The 17,220-nt window shown below is 45.2% G+C and overlaps 1 protein-coding gene across 1 annotated transcript in view; it reads right to left on the bottom strand.

Annotated features, from left to right (window-relative positions):
* CLSTN2 (calsyntenin 2) overlaps nt 1-17,220 on the bottom strand; it is a 622,407-nt gene that overhangs the window by 28,439 nt on the left and 576,748 nt on the right. The window contains exon 9 of the mRNA XM_082625773.1: nt 13,211-13,373. Coding sequence (XP_082481899.1) covers nt 13,211-13,373 — 163 coding nt within the window. The remainder of the gene's footprint in view (nt 1-13,210; nt 13,374-17,220) is intronic.

Genomic DNA, 17,220 nt, shown 5'->3' with positions numbered 1-17,220 from the left:
TCCAGCAGAAGTGTAGACCTGTGGTGCCTCTCCAGCATCCATCTCACTCCTGTCCTCTTGCAATGGCAGCCCTGAGGTTTGGGGGGTTGCCTTGAGTTCCAGGGATGGACTCTGTTTAGTCAAAGGTAATCAGGTTATTCCGTCTCCATTGCTCCAGGGACAAAATGAGGCATATACTTGGGACCCCTCGTACCAAGATGAAGCCAGTCAGCATCTGGCATCCAAAAAGCCATAGGAGTTGGTCTAGGGATAATCATAAGACCAAATTTAAGCCAGTGAGATGAGCGGAGAGATTGACTGGCAGCCTCTGGGAAAAGAGCTTCCATCTTCTCTCTAGAAAGCTTCTGGAACCTACTCTTGCTCTCTTTCCCTGGAGATCATTATGTGAAGACAGAAGGCTGAGAGCGGCCGCAGCCATCCTGTAAGCAGACCAGGGACAACCAAGGCAATTCCTGGAGGGGGCGGAGCCAGGACAGCAGAGCAGGCTGAGCGAACCCTGAGCAGACCTCCTCACTGCTTTACCACGGGGTGTCCTCAGCTGTGGCAGCCAATCATCTATCTTTACAGCTTAAGCTGCTTTAACTCAGACCGTTGTTACTTGACACCCAGAGCATCTTCACATTGGAAATGAAAGGAGAAGCCTCTGTTGAAGTGATCAGTCCACAGATTTGGCTTTGAGGGATGACCTGAGGTGGCCATGGCTTTGGATATGGGGAAGCCAATGTGGAGTCTTTGGATTTAGGGCCTCGAAGCCCTCATGGACACGGCGCTCCTCACAGCCATTAGCATGTCCCTGCCCTAGTAAAGGGACACTTCTGTTGATCTGCAGGAAGAAGGGTGTGAGCCTGGGTTTGAATGGCAGAGCTGCCACTCTCCAAGGCATCCAGGTGGTCATCCCTTCCCCGCCTTGTCCCCCACTTGGAGCAGCAGATCCAACAACAAGTTTCAATTCCTGGCATGAACTATATGCCCAATGCTGTTGAATCTTCATCAAACTCTTGGGACGCAGGTACTGATTCTTTTTTATTTATTTATTTATCTTTTACATCTTTACTGAGGTATAATTGCTTTATAATGGTGTGTTAGTTTCTGCTGTATAACAAAGTGAATCAGCTGTATGTATACATATATCCCCATATCCTCTCCCTCTTACACCTCCCTCCCACCCTCCCTATCCCACCCCTCTAGTTGGACACAAAACACCGAGCTGATCTCCCTGTGCTATGTGGCTGCTTCCCACTAGCTATCTATTTCACATTTGGTAGTGTATATATGTCCATGTCACTCTCTCACTTTGTCCTAGCTTACCCTTCCCCCTCCCCGTATCCTCAAGCCAATTCTCTACTAGGTCTGTGTCTTTATTCCTGTCCTGCCCCTAGGTTCTTCATGACCATTTTTTTGTTTGTTTTTTAGATTCCATATAGATGCGTTAGCAGACGGTATTTGTTTTTCTCTTTCTGACTTACTTCACTCTGTATGACAGACTCTAGGTCCATCCACCTCACTACAAATAACTCAATTTTGTTTCTTTTATGGCTGAGTAATATTCCATTGTATATATGTGCCACATCTTCTTTATCCATTCATGTGTTGATGGACACTTAGGTTGCTTCCGTGTCCTGGCTATTGTAAATACAGCTGCAATGAACATATTGGTACATGACTCTTTTTGAATTATGGTTTGCTCAGGGTATATGCCCAGTAGTGGGATTGCTGGGTCATATGGTAGTTCTATTTTTATTTTTTTTAGGAACCTCCATACCGTTCTCCATAGTGACTGTATCACTTTACATTCCCACCAACAGTGTATGAGGGTTCCCTTTTCTCCACACCCTCTTCAGCATTTATTGTTTGTAGACTTTTTGATGATGGCCATTCTGACTGGTGTGAGGTGATACCTCATTGTAGTTTTGATTTGCATTTCTCTAATGATTAGTGATGTTGAGCATCCTTTCATGTGTTTGTTGGCAATCTGTATATCTTTTTTGGAGAAATGTCTATTTAGGTCTTCCGCCCATTTTTAGATTGGGTTGTTTGGTTTTTTTCATATTGTGTTGCATGAGCTGCTTGTATATTTTGGAGATTAATCCTTTGTCCATTGCTTCATTAGCAAATATTTTCTCCTATTCTGAGGGTTGTCTTTTCGTCTTGTTTATGGTTTCCTTTGCTGAGCAAAAGCTTTGAAGTTTCATTAGGTCCCATTTGTTTATTTTTCCTTTTATTTCCATTTCTCTAGGAGGTGGGTCAAAAAGGATCTTGCTGTGATTTATGTCATAGAGTGTTCTGCCTATGTTTTCCTCTAAGAGTTTTATAGTGTCTGGCTTTACATTTAGGTCTTTAATCCATTTTGAGTTTATTTTTGTGTATGGTGTTAGGAAGTGTTCTAATTTCATTCTTTTACACGTAGCTGTCCAGTTTTCCGAGCGCTACTTATGAAGAGGCTGTCTTTTCTCCATTGTATATCCTTGCCCTTTGTCAAAGATAAGGTGACCATATGTGTGTGGGTTTATCTCTGGGCTTTCTATCCTGTTCCATTGATTTACATTTCTGTTTTTGTGCCAGTACCATACTGTCTTGATTACTGTAGCCTTGTAGTATAGTCTGAAGTTAGGGAGCTGGATTCCTCTGGTAGGTACTTATTCTATATTTACAGAGGAAACTTGGGGTTACAGGAGAAAGTAGCCAAGGGCACATTAGCAGGAATTGGTGAAATGTGGGCTCTAGAGAGTGAGTATATCCATCTGTGATCAGGACTAGCTGGGCATCTTAGTGGTACTGGGCAGCCCAGGCTAGAATGCGACTTGGAGAGAGCCACTGTGGTCTGCCATCCAGGCCCCCTCAACTTCTCACTCAGCAGCTCCATCCTTAAAGACCACACTCTGTGACTCTCCTGGATGCCAAGACATCTTCCTACACAGTATTTTCGTTCAGCAAAACATCCATATTTCCTATTTTTGACTCAAGAATACCAGATCTGTGATGCACTCTATTTATTAGTGATGCAGCTCCAGGAAAGCAATTCTGTTAGCATTTTGCAATAGGAGACCAGCAAAAATTGGAAATATATTTGCACTCAGAGGTGGTTGTGATGTAGGATTTTAAAAAAATAATGAATACATTGAAAAATCACTTTCTATTTAATATCTAGGGTGTCTGCACACACCACATGGCTCCTCTGCTAACATTTAGACATACACATGCTCGTGAATTATTTTAAGAAAAGAAAATAACCTGATTTCTAATACAAAGAACCTTCTCTAAATATTTGCAAACACAATTTTGGATTCCTGAGGTTAGATCTGCACACATTTTTAAAGTGTTTTCTTTGCCTAGCCCTCTGTTTGATTCAGTTGATTATAAGATGGGACCGTGTTCCCTAGGAGCTCACATTTAGTTGGGAGAGTAGATACTGGAAAAGTAAAATAAAAATATGAGTAAATTTCCAGTACAGCAGATGTTCTAAGGCAGTGCATGATTAATTTCCAAACATGTGATTTAGACAATGTGTCCAACAGATCAGAGGGAAAAAAAAATAACATCCATGATTTAGTATGAGGTCCCTAAAACATGGCAAATTCTTTTATATACTATTTTATTTAATGCTTAAGTGGCAGGATAGTACTTTTGAGATCATAGCCTCTCTTCTTTATTTTTTTCTGAAGCCACAATTTTTAATAAAAGAATTCCAACATCAAACCTGGCCTTCTGGGCCATTATGAAGAAATATTCATCAAGTGAATAAGAATATGCCTCTCTTCTTCTGATTTCTCCCATCTTACCCTCCACTTAAACGCACCTCTGCCTTGTGATCATTGCCGCAGGGAGGGTTGTGACGGGGGAAGAGAAGATGGGGCTTGAAGCTGAATCTCTTCCTCATTTTCATTTGCAGAATCCTAAACCTTTAGGAGGGTGGGGAAGATGTGGGTATCTTCAACATCTGGGGAAAAATAGAGGAAGAAAATCTGCCTTCCCCCAGTCTAGGAAATGATACCCCAGACTGGCGGGTGGCAGGGAAGGGGTGGGGGGATAAGATGAAAGAGATGCAGAGTGACGGCACCTGAGGCCCACCACCTGGGCTGAGCCCTGGAAGGGGTGTGTGATATTGGGAGGGAAAGCCAGCCTGGCACATCTGGACAGATGGACCATGGATGGTTTCACAGAGGGCATGAGAAGCAGCCGAGGTATTTCTGTGCCCCTAAGTAAGGCAAGGGAATACAGAGAGCACTGATGGCCCTAAAGGACCATTAATGACTGAGGACCAAAGAGGTGGGCACTATTGCAGTGGATACCTGCATGGAAAGATGACTGGAGGCCCCTTGACGCCCTAGCGCCTTATACAATACGGCCCCCTGAAAGCAGCGGGCACCCTAAGGAAATGGGAGAATTCCAAATTTGCCAAGGTTAAATCTCCTCCGCTCAGATAGAAGAGGGGCTTGAAATGAAACTAAGACGGATGTGGAAAAACTACTTTTCTTTTTGTGAATCCAGAATCTTACCTGCTAAACATACAGCTCCTTTTACAGATGATGTTTTCAAAGCTAGGTAAATGGCCTAATGCCCTACGGGCAGAAGTTAGTGAAATTCTGATTCAAACTCAGGTCTTGCTTGCTCCCAAGCCTTTGACCTCCACTCCATACAATACCTATGGCCGGGAGAGTGCAAGCAACATTTCTCGGAGGATGTCATAATTGGGGTGCTTCAGAAAGATGGGGACAGGTTGGGACTGACACAGGGCTGGGGGAGAATGTCCAGTGACACTGGGTTCTGTAGACACTGAATGATTTCAGCAGCAACTCCCAGTGATTTGTGTCAAGTTTGCTGGGAAACACAGTTGTCCTGAAAAATAATAGTATTTGGCAAGCGTGATTTAATGTCACCTGTGTTGTTCTGGGTCGGAGTTTGCACTGGGACTGAATTCCCCCTCAGCTTTCCTTCCACTGAGAAGTGAGCCCATCAACTGTTCATGTGGCTTTAGAATCCGTCATGTTCACCTTCCTCTGAGTGAAAGATCTGTGTCGTGCGAAGATACTTCCCTATCGTGTGAAGTCTCTTCCCCTTGCAAAGTGTATGCGGATGCTGCTGGTCTTTTTTTTTTTTTTTTCTTTCCCTGCTGTTATTCCCACAGCTATTTAGTCTGAGAAACCCATGGAAAGTAGTAGGGGCCATGTTCCCTCTTGCTTGAGTTGGAGGCTGCTCTGTGCATGGTTTGTTGATGGGGACACTCCTCAATGAACACAATTTCATGGATGGTTGGATATCAATTTTGAGCAATGCAAATGGTGAGACCATCTGAAATCTTGCTTTCTCTCATTTCCTCATTTCAGTGATGGAGACACACATGGAACGCAAAGACTAAGTGAAGTGTGTAATAGACCCCCATAAGCTTGCAGCTTTTAAAACTGTCCGTGCAACCCCGGGGGTTGAACTGTAGTTGCAGGGACTTGTGGACAGGGACGCTCTGCCATCAGGGCTGGCCATGACACATTCTCAGCAGGCTTTCTCTATCCTTTGGATTTTATGTCTCCCTCCCGCCAGCCTTTCCAGCAGACATTTACATGGCATGTTCTAAGTGTGAAACATATGACTTATGGGATGACCACAAAAGTCATTACTCCGGGGTTGGGGACCTAAGTTGATGGAGTTAGAAGGGCCCTCATATATCACCAAGGATGGCCCCTCCACTGTCCCGGACCACAGAGGCAAGACACAGTCCTCAAAGACTCAGAGCAGGTACGCAGCAGTAGTGAGGGTCTGGAATTCTCTTCTGATTCCAGACTCAACCCTCCCATTAAACCATAATGCCCGATGGGCCAGTGGTTATCTTTGGCCTCACCTTGATTTTGTCTGATCTGTGGGAAAAATGCCCAGGGAGTTTGGGTAAATGGTTTGACCCCAGATTCCAGAATCCTCTGGTCTTCCTTACTTGGCTGTGAAACACCATCTGACTTTACATGTCCCTAGAAGCAGAGGTGGTGTAGCAGCATAATTAAGGGTGAGGGCTCTGGGTGGCACAGATCTGGGTGCCAATCCGGGCTCTAGGTGACCTTTCCCAAGGTCCTTATGTTCTCTAAGTCTTAGTTTCCTCATCTGCAAAATGGGGATGATAATCACACCCACACCATAGAGAGACAAGCCAGAGCTGAGCACAGTGCAGGAGCTCAAAATTGGCCACTAGTTCTGGTGACAGCAAGAACCAAGGAACTCTGAAATGAGATGATGTCACGTGAGTTTTCTGTCTCTTTTCTCAGTAGCCTTCTCTTGTTTTTTTCTCCCCACTCTGGTGTGCCTCTCAGAGAAGTTAAAATGACACTGTTTTTACTCTAAGACCCTTGCCAAATTTTCTAATTAATATAACTTTCAGAATAAGATTCAACGTTAAAATTGTAACTCAGTTATACTGTGTTTCCACACATGAATGCCTGAATTTTAAAGCTGATTTCATCTGTGTTGTCTTTAAACCAATATACCCTCATGTCAAATGAATCACCTTTTCTTGATTTTTTAATACAGACAGTGCAAAGAGACACCCTGTTAGTCATCCCTGTGTGTCAGACCATGAACCATATGCCTTTGTCAAAACAAACTAAAAAATGGGGTAGGGCTTCCCTGGTGGCGTAGTGGTTGGGAGTCCGCCTGCCGATGTAGGGGACACGGGTTCGTGCCCCGGTCCGGGGAGATCCCACATGCCACGGAGCAACTGGGCCCGTGAGCCATGGCCACTGAGCCTGTGCATCTGGAGCCTGTGCTCCGCAATGGGAGAGGCCACAACAGTGAGAGGCCCGCGTACCAAAAAAAAAGGGGGGTATAATTCAATAAACATTAATTATTGACCTTCTCCAGGACATGAAGTAGGAGGAAAGAGAAGGGGAGGAGAATCTGTGAGAGCAGATGGTCCTTACTTTCTGCAAACTCATGCCCTAGTAGCGGGTGGAGATCTGCACTAATAACTCCAATGAGATGTTTCCCAAACAGTGCTCCAAGAACACTATTCCACAAAGAGTGAGTTCCATAGTGGAATACGATTGAGAAACATAGGTTAAGTAATCTCAAACTGATTGGTTTCTTGGCGGGCTTTTGAGAGCTTTGAATAAGCAAATGTGCATTGTGACTCTTCAGTGTGGTGCTGTGGGGATGGTTTACGCAGTTTCCCAAACTGGACCTTGGCTTCCTTGAGGAAACTGTGGGACCAAGCTTCATGAACCCCTCGGGAAATGCCACTTGAATGTAAGGCGGGCTGTGCCAGCATGTGCCTCCTTCTCCCAGCAGCAGAGACCCCCAGGGATGCAGAATAATTTCAACACAGACTTTATTAAGAGAATTTGTATTAAATTAGACCAAGCTTATTAAGTGACGGCATGTATTCCAAGTCTCTGCACTACTTTTAGTGTCTGGAAAAAAAAAAAAAAAGACCTGAAAATGTACAGCAGATCTCAGGTCCACATGTGGCTCTAATTCCTCTTTGTCTGAGGAACAGATGCTATTGATTACTGCAACCCTCAGGGTTATTTCTGCCTTTTTATTCCTTTTTTGGCCATTCCTATTCTGTGCCTTGACTCCTCCCCAAAGCCACAATGGGGGTTCTCTGTCTGTCCCTTAACAGGTTCTAATTTTTAGAACCATCCCCTTCCTTATCTCCCGCTGCTTTATTTGTTAAGTAGGGGGTAGGACTCAGCCAGACCAGGAGCTAGGGTAGAAAGCCCTCCTCATCCCAGGCCAGAGGGGTGCCACCATCAGGAACAGGCAAAGCTAGACACTCTAGGAAGGTCAAGGTCCAGAGAGCACTGCAGGAGAGGCCCCAGCAGAGGCAGGGATGAGGTGGTCTCTGGGGACAGAGCCACAAGCAGAGAAGTCTGTGATGAGCTCCCCCAAGAGCAGATGAGGCTCAGGCAGAGGGCAGGGTGGTACTTACTGGGGTGCATGTCTAGAACTATGTTTCTTCAAACATGTTCAGCCATTTCATTAACAGAACTCTTGCCCTGATATCATACAAAATGGATAAAACAGAGCTTCTCTGGTTGTCATGTTGGGGGAGAGGTGCCCTGGGGTGTCACCTGCTGAGGCATCTCTCTGAAACCCCGGGGACTCCCTAAGGCCATGGTCTGGCACATCAGCAGCCTTCTCGATTCAACCCCACGACAGCTGAGTTACAGGCCCTGGTTGGTTGGGCCCAGTGTAAAGGTCCAGGCACAAATCAGATGTGATTATACAGTCAGTTTTTAACCATATATGGGTAGAACTTGAATTTTTGCTGTTAAAAATGGATGAGTAGGGGTCTTCCCTGGTGGCACAGTGGTTGAGAGTCCACCTGCCGATGCAGGGGACGCGGGTTCGTGCCCCGTTCCGGGAAGATCCCACATGCCGCGGAGCGGCTGTGCCCGTGAGCCATGGCCACTGAGCCTGCGCGTCCGGAGCCTGTGCTCCGCAACGGGAGAGGCCACAACAGTGAGAGGCCCGCGTACCGCAAAAAAAAAAAAAAAAAAAAAAAAGAATGAGTAGGGACTCTAAGGAAAAGGACAAATTAATTAGTCTTTTAAACGATCTTCTCCAATGGCGTGACCCAGAGAGAGACAGGGACCTGGTATTTGTCCAAAGGCAGCCGTTTCTGACGGATCAGACTGATCTCGGCCAGGAGAGAGGGTCTGATTCCATCCCCAGAACACTGTCACGGAGCACAGAGGTGATGGTCAGGTGGCCTGCAGCGGTCACGCAGAGGAAGGAGGACTTTTTTGAAAGGCGAGGTCCATCCTGACTTCAAAAGCCCTTCTCAAGAATTAAAATATGCTGCCTGTTCTAGGCCGTACTGGCAACATTTCTTAAGTGTAAATGAAGTCTCCATTTTTTTTTTAATTACTGGAAAAAATACCAATGAAAATAAAGTTCCACCAATTACTTTGGCTTTCCAATTCACGAACAGGGCACAGTAGGCTAATTGGGGCTGCAGAACACTGCCCACCCTCAGTGCTGAGCCAGTTCCCGGGAGCAGGCAGCTGCTAGCACGTTATTTTCTATCCTCATTGTTAAACCCCAATTGGAAATTTCACAAATGGGAACCAGTTCCCTTGCCAACCTCAAAAGTACTTGAAAAACTCCCCACGATTACAGGCCCGAAGGGGTTCGTTCACACAGCAGGCTTATAGCGTGTATATAAGTGGACTTTGGAAGGTTTAGAAACATGCCGAGATAAAGACTGCATTATAGGCCATCAACTTCACAGTGCCATGTCCTATTGAAAGACCTTTTGATGTCTCCTTCCAAGACAAAAAGAGGATCCAAGCTCCTAACAAGGCAAGATGGCGTCCTATGGTCTGGTCTCAACTCCTCACCTCAGCCTCCTCTCAACTCATTCTGGTCCATTGCATGTTCCAGTGATAGGGCACCCTGGGCGTGCTGACGTCAAGCTTCTCTGCCATGCTATATGCTGTTGCCGTCTTTATCTTCCTAACGAACGCTTTCTCATCCAATAAAGCCCAATTTTAAAGATTTTAAAGGATTTTTCTCCTATGCTGAAAATTCACCAATAGATTATCATTCCCCTCAGAGAAGATACTCAGATCTCCTCCATGCCCAGAAGCCTGGATGACCAGGTTCTCTCCTATACCATTAGCCGCATCTTCCAGCACTTGTCTTCTGACTGACTCTCTCCAGCCTCAGTGACCTTTTTTCTCACCTATAGATGGACCTGGGAGGGCAGGGTCTGAGTGTGAGCATTAATCCTGGGGAAGGGGAGAAGGTCAGTGCATGCAGGGAGCCACGGGGAAGATGGCATCACAGAGGCCAGAGTGTACCAAGGTCTTGCAGACAATCTGCCATATTGGGTTTAGGTGCAAGGCGCAGAGAAGGAGGTGGACGAGGCAACCAGCAGATGTTTTCAAATTTACACATTCATTCAACTGAAACATGCCAAACACACTCCATGGACCCATCACCTAATCCTTGTAATAAGGAGTAGGTATTACTCTAGATTAAAAAAAAATAGATGAGAAAGTAGGAGTTCAAGGAAGTTAGGGATTCTGCTGTGTCCACACAGCTAGTAAGTGGCAGGGCTGGAATTTGACTCAAATTCAAATTTATGACTCCTAAGCCTAAACTCTTTTTTCTTGTTCTGTAGAGGGTCAGTTGAAGGAGTATACAGCAAGAGATTAGCAAAGAGAATACAGAGTTTCTGTGGCGTTTTGATTCCAGAGTTGTCAGATGTCTCAGAAAGTAAAGGGTTTACAGCATTTGTATCAATACACATCAGTTCCTGCATTTTCCCAAACACATAATCACATAAACAAAATGACCAATCAGCAACAGTGGCAGCAAGCCACAGTGGAAGGAGAACAGTCTTTGAAGAGTTGAGGTTGGGCAAATCTGACGGGGTGACCTTGGGTAAGCTACCTCACCTCTCAGACCCTCAGTTTTTTTATCTTATCCCCACAAGTAGGGACTTACTAGTGGTTTCTCAGAGGACTGTAAACGTCCATGTACATAAAGGGCCCCCTTGTAACAGTGGCTCTTAAAGTTTCCTCCAGGAAATGACATAAGGCACTTCCACTCACATTTAATTGGCCGAAGCAAGTCACATGGCCACACTTTACTCCAAAGAAGAGTGGTCCTAGCATCTATCTGGGAAGAGGACAGAAATACTCAAACACCCTAGTGACCGTTCTTTCTCCCACACTCTTTTAAAGCATTTTTAAAAATCTTTATTTATTTATTTATTTTGGCTGCATGGGGTCTTCATTGCTGCACGCGGGCTTTCTCTTGTTGTGGAAAGCGAGGGCTACTCTTTGTTGTGGTGTGCGGGCTTCTCATTGCAGTGGCTTCTCTTGTTGTGGAGCACAGGCTCTAGGCGTGTGGGCTTCAGTAGTTGTGGCACATGGGCTCAGTAGTTGTGGCACACGGGCTCTATAGCCCAGGCTCAGTAGTTGTGGTGCACAGGCTTAGTTGCTCCGTGGCATGTGGGGCTTGACTGTCACTACAGCACAACTTAGCCTATTCTAACTGATCCAAAGAGATCATCTTAATTCTTTATAAAATCACTTTATTTTTGTGGGGCTGGTCTAACCAGTTGGCATGTAACTGGGAAAAAGTGGTTTCAACTGGCCTTGTTAGAGCTTGGAGCAGGTTTCCATTGCAGGCTGGGGTGACAGGGATCCAGATGTGGTCCCTGAGGGCCTCTAGGGAAGAGTAGTGGTAAGGTTCATGGTGAGGACATGACTGGGGCCCCCTTATCTATGGGCAGCATCCAAGCTATGTTCCAAAATATCCACGGGCTGACTGGTGGTGTCCAGCTGGGGCACTGAGCCACACAAGAGGGCCATCGCTCTAGCACAGCTGTGTTTAGTGACTAATGATTCCTGTGCAACCTCTAAATCAGTGCCTTGCTATACTAATTAGTTTCATGGACTCTTGCCAGATGACACAGTCTTCCTTTCCTGTTATCCTGGGGAATTCTGCAATACTGAGGAAGCTCCTATCACGCTCTACTGAAATGTTTGAGAAGCTTTCTACTATCATGTGTACGTCAGACTTCATGTAGGTGACTTCTGCTGAAAAACACACTCTCTCACTCAGGCATAAAAAAGAATGAAATAATGCCATTTGCAGCAACGTGGATAGACCTAGAGATTATCATATTAAGTGAAGTAAGCCAGACAGAGAAAGACAAATAGCATATGATTCGTTTATACATGGAATCTAAAAAGAAAAGATACAAATGAACTTATATACAAAACAGAAATAGACTCACAGGCATAGAAAACAGACTTATGGTTACCAAAGGGGAAAGTGGGGAGAGGGACAAATTAGGAGGTTGGGATTAACATATACACACTACTATATGTAAACTAGATAAACAACAAGGACCTACTGTATAGCACAGGAAACTATACCCAATAGTTTGTAAAACCTATAAGGGAAAAGAATCTGAAAAAGAGTATATATACACATATGTATATATATATATGTGTGTGTGTGTGTGTGTGTGTGTGTGTGTATATATATATATATATATATATATACACATACATACATATATATCTCTGAATCACTTTGCTGTACACCTGAAACTAACCCAACATTGTAAATCAACTATACTCCAATTAAAAAGAATATACTCTCTTCTGTTGCCTCATTCCTGCTTTGTTTCCTTCCCGGATTTTGTGTCTCTAGTGCTCCCAGGGCTGCACCATTTGCCCTTCTTCTCATCTTCTCTTGCATGGGGCTGCCCAGAACTCACTCTTAGTCCCAGTGCAGAGGGGCCTGTGTCTCCCCTAGAGGGAGCCAGCCCTCTGAAGACTTACTCTTATACCATCACCCACCTTTCCCCTAAGCCCCCATGGCAAATGGTCAAGGTCACAGATCTTAGTAACTTTCAAAGAATCCATCAACACGAGTTCGAGTCATCTCAAAGTGCCAATCTGCTTATTTGGGGAGCATTTTACTTCTCCTGTGCTCTCCCATTGGTACTTCAAAACACCCCAGCTGCTAAGGGAGCAAAAACAAAGATGCCAACAAATCTGAGTGGGGAATAGAAAGGCTACCTGCATGCTCAGAGTGCCGGTTTTCCTGCTTCCAAAGAGATTAGCCTGGGTGCAGGGACTGGAGGAGAGGCAGCAACAGAAGAAATGAGGAAGGAGCAGAGACCTTCAAGCGAGAAGGCAACAAGAAGCCTCCATCCCTGGGGAGCAGGGAAGGGGCTCAGAGCTTAGCAGAACTTGAGGGTGGCCTCTCATGGCCTTGAACCTATGGGCAATCCCTCGCTCCCTCCGTCCCACATATTTGTGAATTCCCGGTATAGAGGGTTGGGGTCTTGGACAATTTGATTGGGAATAAAGAGAGATCCTTGGCTTCTGACCTGTGTAGCAATCAACAGAGCCAACTGGCAATTTTGTTATAAGATTCCACATTCAGCCTTCTTCCTACACAGCCCCAGTTTGAAACGGGATAAGGTTCCAGAACAATAAAAGGCATTAGCAACTCAGAGGCAACCTGAAATTGCTCATGTTTATCTAAAATCAAAATCTGGTCTCAGGCCAAGTGCTTTATTATTATACAAGTGTAGTGCCTGGATTCATCCTTATTTTTATAAATCTTGTTTTATTAGTAAGGGGTAGAACATTTTCCTGGCTGATTCTCATTCCACTTGCTTTGCCCTTTTCTCTGTCAGTACCTTTCATGGACTGTACACAGATGAGCCAGGAAGAAGGTCTGGACTTAGGGTTACCTTGCCAACAAGCGCCGACGGTAAGTTGCATGGCTATGTGAGATGGATGAATGGGCCAATCGTTGGTCACCAGGTATGGTTCATACGTTGCTCCATCCATGTATAAGGTAACCACAGGAAACTCCACATTGATGACATAGTAATGCCATTCTTTGTCACAAATCTAGTGGAAAGAAAGAGAAGCAACACTTAAAATTGAATATGCAATGAAACATCTAACAGACTTATTCTAATTATGAAAGAGGGAGAAGAGACCTTTAGATCAACAATGTGCATTGCAAAGAGCCCAATGAACATAATGGTTGATACGCACTGAGGTTATAGAAACTCAAATCAAACGTGATGGGGCAAACCACGGAATAGAGGAACACCTGAGAAGCTAACCATCAGGCAAACATTTGGCTGTCGGCAGATTATCTTGGTCACATAATTACCAGCTCTCTAGGCTGGCAGGTTCTTGGTGGACAGGTGGAGGTGTCTGCTTACATTTGCTCTGTATCAAATTTTTCTTAGTTTTTCAATAGAGAAAGAGTAAAATTAAAATTGTTTTTCTAAGCTCCGGGATGGATGGAGCTATAAAAAGAAAGATGCTAGATTGTAAGTAGAAATGAAGAGGAAGATAGAGAAAGGGCAGAGGAAGGGAAAGAGAAAGAAGAAAAGAGAAGAGGGAAACATTAGGAGTTAGGAAGGATCAAGGAGAAAGCAGTGACCATGGGATGAGGAAGAAGAATGCGTTTCAGAAGACTAGGAACCACCCCCCGCAATTCCTTTGTCTCTAGATTAAGGCTTGTCTGAGGAGCTGTTGTAGTCTCACCCTCCCTTCAACCCAAGCAAAATAAATTCTGAGACAGACCGTCTTCCCAAGAGGACTCAGTTTTATCTTCCTTAGAGTCCCTGGGGAGCTGGAGAAGAACAACAAGTGGGTCCTCCTGGCTGGACTCACTGCACAGCACTCTTGCACTCATGTCCCCTCACAACTTTTGCACCTATGATTTCTGGTCTTAGGCCTGGGAATGAAAAATCTAACTTTAATGGGTGGGTAGAGACATTGGGGGCCAGGATAAAGTCACAATTCCTGACCTCAAGATACTCAACTCCCACAGCATGATCCAAAATAGAAACCAATATGGCACGTCTTGGGAAAAGAGATAGGAAGCATAAAAGGTGACAAGGCTGGGGATGGGAGCCCCCTCCCTCCGGTCGCCTAAACAAGTATCTTGGAAGTTGCATTAGGCTCTCTCTCCTCCCCACTCCCTGTCCCTCAGATCCCTCTGTACCCTGTGGAGTCCACCTCGGAAGTGTCTCTCATCTGCGTCCTGTTGTCTCCATTGCCCCTGCCATCTGTGGCAACGGAGACAGATGAGTTCTGCACGAAGGTGACCCCAAGTGAGGACATCAAAGCCCTCCCTACACCCCGCTCTGGATTAAATGTGCTGTTTCTCATGAATAGATAACACAAAAAGGGATGCTAAATGATCTTTTCCCTTTCATTCTGGAATAAGATTTTTTTCCCCTTAATGTTCTTTTTATACGGTTCTGTCTCATGTCTCAGAAAATTGCTCCTTTTGAAATCCATTAACCTGATAAAGCCTGATGAATATTTAGGGGCCCTTGGAAGGTAAGCAGGAGGGGTCCAGGCAGATGTCTCCAAAATCCTGTTACACTTCACTGAGTGTACAGCTCAGTACCTGATACATCTCAGTAGAGGTCCTAACTCTATTTACACCCACCTCCTGCTTGATGCCTGAGACCAGACACTGGGCTGGGTGCAGGGATCTTGGGGTGGGTCTCTGACCCAGGTGAGGCTGACCTAGGGGTGTAGGTGTGGCCCAAAGGAAGATCTGAAGACACAGTCTAGGGTGATGAAAGAGTGGGGAACTAAGGAGAGTTCTGAATGAGGAAGCATCTAATCCGAGGAGACCCAATGCACGCTGGACTTGGGGTTTGCAATCCCGGATGGCCAGTCAGAACATCCTGGGGATGGTCTCTGAGGCATCAGGAAACTTCTGACCAGTCCCAGGGTGGAGAGCAGACAGATGGCAGTGCCGTGACCCTGTCCACACCTCATGCCCTTTGAAATATAGGCAGAACACGAGAGCCAATCAGGCAGCACTGGGGGGCTCCCCTGCCCAGGCCACCATTACCACTCTTCCAGTGGCCTCCCTCTCGGGCCTGGCTGCCATGTTGAATCCATGCACTGGCTGACTCTACATCACTCCGCATCTGCCGAAGCTGGATGGAGGCTGGTCCTCTGGACCGCTTTCTTTCACAACACTTACAGCATTTTTGTAGGACAATACAAAAAAGTTCCAAGGAGGAAGCAAAATAAGTCCGTAGCTTAACAGGAGTAGCAATCCCTGTCAACGTTACAATTTCTCCTAGGCATCCCCACATCCCCCAGCTTTTCTGAAACGTTCTCCATGAACAGCAGCCCTTGTGATGTCCCACCTAAAAACAATGATGTCCCACCTTAAAAAACCGTGAAGCCTTGGTTTTTGTTTTTTCATTTCCCATGTCATTAGCCTATCCAAGGTTCCCAGCAGCCTCAAAGTATACACCCATAACAATTTTTCAACCTTTTGGGAAAATGGAACTTTTCTATTTATAGCATTCCTACAAGCATCCCATGAAACAAGAGTTGGGAAAGGTCTATTTGGAACACACTGTACATACAACTTGAAAGTTTGCTTATCTCACTTAACATCAGCATTAAAATACCTTTACTATCTTCATTTTAGATGGCTGTATAATATGGATACACTACATTGTACTATACTATATTTTATACTTCATTATTCCCTTATTCTCAGGTATTCCTTGTGTACCAGCAATTATAAATGATACCACAATGAATTTCTTTTTGCATAAATATTTGTCTGCATTTCTGATTATATCCTTGGAAGACATTCCTGGAATGTAATTACTGGATCAAACGTTGGAGGTATTTTTGAAGGCTCTTGACATACATCATCCAATTTTTTCTTGCAATAGTTTGTGCTTATTTATACTCCTGCTACACAGTGTGAGACTGCTCATGCGTTGTACCTTGACCACATTGAGTATTTAAAAAAATAGAAAATCCTGGCAGTTAGGAAGGCGGATACGTTTTACCTTATTTTAATATGGGTCACAAAAGATGGCAAGATTTATATTTTCCAAGGTCAGAAGGTAGGGCCTTCTGGGAGTGGGGAGCAGCCTGAGCTGACCTAGAGGTAGTAAAGATTGGGAGCTTCCCCAGTGAGCTCCTAACTTGGCATCCAAACAGAGGCTATCAGTCAGACTAGGCTTACTCCTGCAGACTTCCTGCACCAAGTAATCTATGAAAGCAGCTAAAGGAAACGCCTAATTAGGGTTTCATAAATGTGGATCTATGATGAGAGACCCTCATTAACCCTCTGCAGGGACAAACTGTAATTGAAAAATGATCAAGCCAGAAGGCAGCAAAAATAACTGTGTCAAGGCAATGGCTTCACCATGAAAGGAGGAAATTAGGCAAAGTGACCTTTCCTCGGGGGAGAGAGGAACTTTCATTCCTGATTGTGCATGAATCCCTGGGGAACCCAGCTGGCACCAGGCATGTCCAATGCCATCCCCAGAGACAATGCCCAAGCCCTCAGCTGGACCAAAGACACTTTGCCCTCTGGAAAACTGCAGGTGTGTTCCCACGGTGTCTGGTGGCAGCTGCTGTTTAGCTGGGGAGTGAATCAGAGACCGAGGCCCAGGGACAAATGCTGGATATCCGCCCAAAAGGGTGGATGGCAGGGACAATGCCAAGGAGGTCTGAGTTGGGAGCAGGCTGGTACTCCAGGGTTGAGTTGGAGACTGGGGAAGCCTCCCATGAGAGGGGAGGAGATCAGGCTGCTCACAGGTTGGTCCAAATGTCCTTGAAAGGGCCACACTGGAAGTTCTGAGTTGGTTTTCCTAGCAAATCAGGTATATTTGAATGCAGTTATTCAATGTGAGATACATTTACCTATGAACCAATGTGCAAGGGAAGGTACTAAGGGCTG

Source organism: Mesoplodon mirus, assembly GCF_964341445.2.
Source record: "Mesoplodon mirus genome assembly, chromosome: 6".
Lineage (NCBI taxonomy): Eukaryota > Metazoa > Chordata > Mammalia > Artiodactyla > Ziphiidae > Mesoplodon > Mesoplodon mirus.
This window is presented reverse-complemented; position numbering and strand designations above follow the sequence as displayed.